Consider the following 6,992-nt stretch of genomic DNA (forward strand, 5'->3'; position numbering starts at 1 on the left):
TCCAGGCTCCCTGGACAGCAGTGGGCAGAGGCCAAGCCCCTCAGCACCTCCACTGACCACTTTGATGCCAGCCAGGACCTGGCTCGGTTCGCCCTCCCACCACTTCCTCCTGTCCACTGGCCTTGGCAGCATCTCAAGCCCACCCTCTTGACTGTGTACCCCTCCCAGGCCCACCCTCCACGGCCATCATCTTACCCCCAGCACCTGCCTGTCCAGGCGCCCCCCACCTTCTGGGCACATGGCAGGCACCACCAGGCGAGTCAGGCAGGGATAGCAAGGGCGGGGCCCCAATTCAGGAAGGGAGGGGCTTGCTGAGGGGCTTCGGGGTCAGCTTCGCCCACGTCCTATCGTAGAAGGTCCAAGCTAGACAGGCCTCAGCAACCTCCAAAGTCTTCGGAGCAGCAAGAGTTCTCTGTCAGGGAAGCCGTGGGATCAGCTGGCCCCACCCTCCCAGTTGTCCCCAGGACACCTGCCAGGGTTGAGGGGATCTGGAGGCAAGGAGGATGCCATTTCTGTCCTTTGGCGCGGAGAGAGCCATTCACACAAGTGGCTGAGGCCATCTGTACCACTGCACAGAGCTCGGGTGCCAGGGGAGCAGGCAGGCTGGAGGGCCATGGCCACCTAGGTGTGGCACCTGGGGCCACGGGCAAGAGGTGGCAGAGTGGTCTGGGCAGCACTTATGTTGGTGGGAAAAGCCCAGAAATCGTGTTCAGGAACTGAGGACACGGGTTAGGGGGGCCAGGTCTCAGGGTGGGCCTTGGGGAGGGGTAGTGGGCAGTGGTGTCAGCTGCATTGGAGCTGCATTGCTCCTCCCACCTGACCTCTGGCAGTGGAGTTTTCCCCTGCCCTTCCCAGCATGGGTCGGGGACAGCAGCCTGCCCCGCCAGGGCCCTCAAGCTGCCCACCCTGGCCATCTGCAGAAGCTGAGGGCTGGGCAGCTACCATTCAGAATCCCGGCTGACGCCTGGGGCCCTGGAGTCAAGAGAGCTCTGGGCTGTGGAGGAGGCAGCCTTAGGCCTGCGCCTGGGCCAGACACCCTGTACCTGACACTGCCTGGACCCTGTGGCCAGAGCAGAAGTGGAAGGACCTCTGTTCCTACCCCACCAAGAGCTGAGGCTCCAGGATCACACACTTGCTCGCTTGGGAGCTCTTCTAGGTCAGGCTCAGGCAGGGCTGCCATAAAGGCTAAGGACCTCTGTGCCATGGGGCCCATCCCTCTATAGTCATCCCACTGTTGGGAGCTAAGGCCCCCAGATAGTTCAGCCTCCCTGGAAGTTCTGGGATTCAGGGCCATGTTCACAGTAGCTGCCCTGAGCCCATGTCCTTGGGTTCTGCCCCTCCCTACAGTGAGGAACCTGGCCAGGCCTGGGAGACTCCTTGCCATTGGACCCGGCCCAGGCATTTCTGGACATGGCCCTCAGGGTGGAGTTTGGGGGCATTTGCCAAGCCCTCTGCACTGGCTGGGCTTGGAACTCCCAGCAGCCCCTGATCCTGTCCACTGTTCTCTTCTGCCCTGGAAGCAGTGAGTTCTTGGTGGCTGTGACAGCTCTGGTCTGCTTTGCCCTCCAGGAATCCCACCCAAAGGAGGAAGGTCACACGGTGCTCCCAGCAGGGGCTGACACAGAGGTGCTGATGGTTGGCCCAAGTCTGGGCTGGCTGCCAGACCACCAAGATGGGCACAGGCCCTGTGCAGAGAGCTAGGATGGAGGGGCTGAAGCTGAATCTGGGCAGCCGGCCGAGGGTGCCTCCTCCCCATGGCAACGCGCTTCTCAACCTGCAGCCAGCTCTGCTGGAGCCCAGCACACATCCTGGATTTGCCCCTGTTCCCACTGCACTATTGGCGGAAAGGATGGAGTCAGTGTTGTATAGATGTCTAGCCATGTGAGGCGACCCAGAGATGGCTGAACCCTGGCAGGGCAGGTGGAAAACGCCCGTCCGGTGGTGCCTGGGGACCAGCCTCTTCTAGGCAAAACCAGCAGCCTGGCAGCCCACCCTTAGCCCTACCTGCATCCCAAGACCCACACACACTGGCTGGGGTCAACCTGCATCCTGCTGGGGTCTGCATCACAGCCCCTGCTCTCCACCCCCTCCCCCAGGCCCTATGACTCAGCAGTGGCCCTTCTGACTACAGGTCTCACCTCCCTGGGTTGCAGTGAGCTGTGGCCGTTTCCCACCCAACGGGAAGGTGACCAGATAGCAGGAGGGACCTGAGAAATGGCCATGGGATCTTCGGGATCCCAGGGGCCAGCCCTGGAAGGTCCCTACAGGAGCTTTTTGGGGAGAATTTGGTGGGTAGGTGGATGAATGGGGGCTGCAGAGTACAGGCGGTGACTGGACAAAGAACAGGACACAGGTGGGAGGGTATCCAAACCATTTACTAAGCAGATTCTTACCCTACCCCCCCACCAAGCTGTGAAGGAGGGCAAGGCCCCAGCCCTACACCCAGGATCCGGTGCTCGTAAGCCTTGCCTGGCGAGCTGCAGGGGTGAGACAGGGAGGTCCAGACCAAGTCTCTTGCCCCCACCCGGAGGCCAGCCTGCTGATGGAGTAAAGGCCAGCTATAAACGTCCCTCCGGCAGCCGAGGGTGGGGCCCCTGGGCTCTCGGTCTGCCCCTCTGCAATCAGCAGGAGCCACTAGGGAGTGGGTGGCATCCAAGACCCTGACGGTCAGAGAGGGAGCGGCATCTCCAGTCCAGTGCCCACACAGCCAAAGGAACGCGCGCCCTACCCACGTCGGAGCCAGCACTGCACACAGAAACAGAGCGAGTCTTCCGAAGTGCACGTCGCCTTGCGGGGCAGGGCGCAGCCCGGGTCCGGCTAGGCGGCCGGAGAGGACGGGCTGCGGACAGAGTCCGGTCCGTGCGCAGGACCCAGAGTTCCGCAGAGCCTGTGCGCCGCGGAGGCCGCCGTCCACGCGGGGCTCCCCTGGCCGGTCCTCTCGCTTGCGGCCCTGCCGCGCAAGCGCACTCAAACATAGTTCTTCTTGTCGTAGTCGCCGCTGGCCGTAGGCCGCCGCGGCGCCGAGTACTTGACCGGGAAGCCGAAGTCGGGGCGGCCGGCGCAAACCCAGGCGCCGCAGCACACGAGGCCGCCGCCGCACATGAGCAGCGCCGAAGCGGCCCAGCCGATGTAAAGCGCGGCGCCCAGCTCGTACTTCTGCGACATGGGCACGGTCGGGTCATAGAACTCCCGGACCACGATGTTGGCGAACCAGCAGAGCGGCACGAGCGCCAGCAGCCCGCAGAGCGCGTAGAGCGCGCCGCCCGTGAGGGCCACGCGCGCCTTACCCGGGCCGGGGGCCACGCAGGTGGTGCACTGCGCGCCCGCCAGGGTCACGAAGAGCGCGACAAGCGCCAAGAGCACGGCGCCCACGGTGAGCGCCCGCGCCGCCTGCACCTCTGTGCTCAGCGCCAGCACCGAGTCGTACACCTTGCACTGCATGTGCCCTGTGCTCTGCACCACGCACGACATCCACAGCCCCTTCCAGGTGGTCTGCGCCGTCACGATGTTGTGGTCCAGGAAAGCGGTCACCTGCCACATGGGCAGCCCGCACGCCAGGATCAGGCCCACCCAGCCCACCAGGCACAACACCAGGCCGAGAATCTCCAGCGCCGCCGACCCCATGGCTGGAGACAAGACGGGCGCCCGACGGCCCGGGGCCTCCGGGCGCGCACAGCTCACTCCCTCCGATCCCCGGCCCGGCGGCACCACAGCACAGCCTCGGGTCTGCGGGCGCGTCTAGGGGGGCTTCCCATTTGAAGGTTCGGGGGACGGACTATGACCCGCGGGCCCGGCCCCCCGCCCTGAGCAGCCAATCCACGCCCAGGCCATCCGCCCGCAGCCAATCGCAGGCGCCCCCGGCAGCAGGAGTTAGGAAAACAACTGCGCGTGGGGGGTAGCGGGTGGCGGGTGGCGGGCGGCGCGGGGAACCGCAGGGCGTCTGGTGGCGTCCCCGGACCCTCATCCGCCGTTGTCCTGGTCGCTGCAGACCCCGTTCCAAGCTGACCTGGGGCGGCTGCGCGAACGCTCCACGAACTACCTCCCTGTGCGCCCCCACCTCGCCGTTTCAGGAGCTGCATGACCCTGGGCCTGCACCGATTTCCCCGACACATCCTCGAACGAGCCAGTTGGTCCCTACTTCCCGGGCCAGCTCCACTCTTCCCTGGCCCCGGTCGGCGGGAGCCCCCACCATCGCCACTGCGCCGAGGTCCCCAGGTTAGCCAAACACAGCTCGGCCTGTTCCTCCAGGAAGCTCGCCCTGGAGTCCAAGCCCAACACAGTCCCCTTCTCTGCACCCCGACCACTGTGGCCCTTCGAGTGCTGACACTGTCTCCCTCACAGGCCGAGAAGCCAGGAAGGCCTGTGCGGGCCAGGCCGGGGCTCCTGCTTCGTCCAAGGCCCTACCCAGCGCCACCACGTCCCTGGAGCTTGCGGCTCCAGCACGAAGCAGAAAGAACGGGGCCTTCCCACGGCCTCCGGAGACCCCCACTCTGCCCCTGCTGCCGGGGCTTCCCATACCTCCCAACCTTTGCACCGACTGCTCCTCTTCCGGAGATGCTGCCCATCCCCCATCCTTTGAGGCCCAGCTGAGGCGACACCGCGTAAGTCCCCAGTGACCCAGCATACAGGCAATCCTCCCAGGAGCAGCCTGTGGCCCCAGGCTCTGCCACCTACTCCCTGCTCCAGGCCTCAGACAAGAGACACAGAGAGAAACGCAGGGGCTGTGCTCTGCCCTCCCACCAGCTGCAGTGCTACCCTGGCACCCCAGCCCCCAGGCCACCCTCCGGAAGCCAACATGGAGTTTCCTGACTGGGAGGAAGAGCCCCCATCCTCGCTGGAGGCGGGAGGCGAGGGATTTCCGGGCATTCTTCTGTACAATGGCCCAGCCATTTCTCCAAAGGCCCACTGGGATGGACAGTGGGGCCCCCTGAGGCTCAGGTAGGGGCACTAGTCCCTTTCTGGCAGGCCCCTCCCCACTCCCTGTCGGCCCCTCTGTCTAAAACAAAGTCTGTATTCTGCCCTGGAGTGGGGCTACCAGGACCCCCACTCCTTCCTCAGGTCCCAGGTGCCTGACTGCTAGCAGGGCCTCCCCAGAGAAGGCCTGCCTTTGAGGCTGGCCAAAGCCTGGGCGCCTCAACAGATCGGTCCTTCCTGGGCCCGGTTCCTTCTCCTCAGGTGGCTAATACCCTGTCGTCCAGCACGGGGAGGCACTCAAGGCAAGTTTGCTGGGCCCTGTGGGACTGGGGAGGACAATTTTACCTCTTCTTTCACCCCAGCCCCCTCACTCCCTGCATAGATGGAGCTCCAAGGACCACTGCCTCCTCCCAGACACCCCTCACTCGCTGCTTCCCTCCTGTTGCAGACCTTTCTGGACATCCCTTCCCGCATCCACTCCAGGGGGCCCAGCCCTACCACCCACCCACCCTTTCAATCCCGCTTCCCCATGGCCCAAGTCTAGGGACCTTGCCCAGGGTCCCCCCATGACACTCCACGCTGCTGTCTTCCCAGGTCGACTGCTGTGGCCTCCTCAGGCCGTCGAGGCCCCACCCTTGGCCACTGGGGCTGTTCTCCTCAGGGCAGCTGGGCCATCGCAGCAGGCCCTGCTCCTGGGTCACACTCTGCCTGAAACCCTCTGTGGCTCGCACTGCCCATGGATGAAGCACTGACTCCCAGGAGCGGCCCAGATGACATGGGCCAGCTGCACTGGGTCTGGCCAGTCCAGCAGCATACTCCACGTTCCATTCAGACTTGCCTCCCTCTGGGCCCTCAGACTGGTCTGTCTACACCCACGCCTCTTCTGCTTGCAGTATGTATCCCTTGGGCAAGGCCTGCATCTACTAAATTGTGTTACCAAGGTCACTTCCTCTTGGATGCCTTCCTGTCCCATCCCTCAGCCTTGCTCTCGAGGCCCAAGCTGGAGCTGCCTGTCTGCTCGCTGGTTGATCCCACCAGTATCCAGGAACGAGCCCCAGCACAGTGGCCGTCTTCATGCATCTGTCCTGGGCAGGGGGCGGCCTGTGACCCATGCTGACGTCTGGCCACCTGCCACTCCTCCAGCACCTCAGAGCTGCAGCCAGCACAAGGTTCTCCCCATTCGCCTGCCCACCTGCCTCCCTCTCTCTGCCACTTTGGGCCCATCCTGGCCTGGCACCCTGGAGCAGCCCCAGTGAGTCCACATCTCTTTGGGGACAGCCTCACAGTATCTCGGGGACTTGGTAGAAGGGCCTCAGTCCCCACCTCTCACAATCTGATTTCTACCCCGACACCACTGTGTTGGTTGTAGGCCTGGCCGCAGTTGAATCAGAGCTGCCACAGAGAGGCCCAGCCCCGACCTGCGGGGGCGTAAAGACTTGCCTGCCCTTCCTTCCACTCTCTAGAATCTCCTGGCCACTTACTATACGTGGAGCATTGTGTCCGGGTGGAACACCCAGGGGGCTCCTGCCCCCAACCAGGGACTGGGAAGGGCTTTCAGGTATGCCCTTGGCTGTGAGGGAAAGAGATGGCAGAGTGACACCAAGTGATGAAGGCCTCTCTGAAGTGGTGATAGTTCAGCCCAAACCCAGGAAGAAGTTCCACACAAGAGCCCAGAGGCAGGAAAGGGCAGGAGGAGGCCAGCGGGGTTGGGGTGACATGGTGGGCCCAGGCCTGCAGGCCAAGGGTCCAGGCTGGGCAGGGTGTGGATCCCTGACTTCTGGCGAGGGGCTCTTGGGCCAGCACGCCAGCCAAGGCCACCTGCTCATCTGCTGCTATTGTTCTGCTTTCCCAGGGGAAGTGCAGCAGGATCTCATTAATTGTGTGGGGGAAAGGCCTGAGTCAGCAGAAATCAGTTTATCTTGAGCAGCTGCCAGCTGACCCTGCACCACGGTGATCCGGTGACCTTCCAGGGACAATCTAAATTTAGGCTCCAGATTTCTGAGGACTGGGGTTTGGGAAGCTCCTAGTTAAGGGATTTCATTTTGGGGGAAGTGAGAAATAATGTCCCTTCTGTCTTT

The 6,992-nt window shown here is 63.7% G+C and overlaps 1 protein-coding gene across 1 annotated transcript; it reads right to left on the reverse strand.

Annotated features, from left to right (window-relative positions):
• Positions 1 to 2,339: 2,339 nt before the first annotated feature.
• On the reverse strand, positions 2,340 to 4,675 carry CLDN5 (claudin 5). Its single transcript, XM_081251892.1, has one exon. It carries the CDS (start codon positions 3,622 to 3,624, stop codon positions 2,968 to 2,970), a length of 657 nt encoding a protein of 218 aa, XP_081108018.1. The 5' UTR covers positions 3,625 to 4,675; the 3' UTR covers positions 2,340 to 2,967.
• Positions 4,676 to 6,992: the final 2,317 nt, after the last annotated feature.

The sequence above is a fragment of the Mesoplodon bidens genome (genome assembly GCF_964165515.1).
Source record: "Mesoplodon bidens genome assembly, chromosome: 13".
Taxonomy (NCBI): domain Eukaryota; kingdom Metazoa; phylum Chordata; class Mammalia; order Artiodactyla; family Ziphiidae; genus Mesoplodon; species Mesoplodon bidens.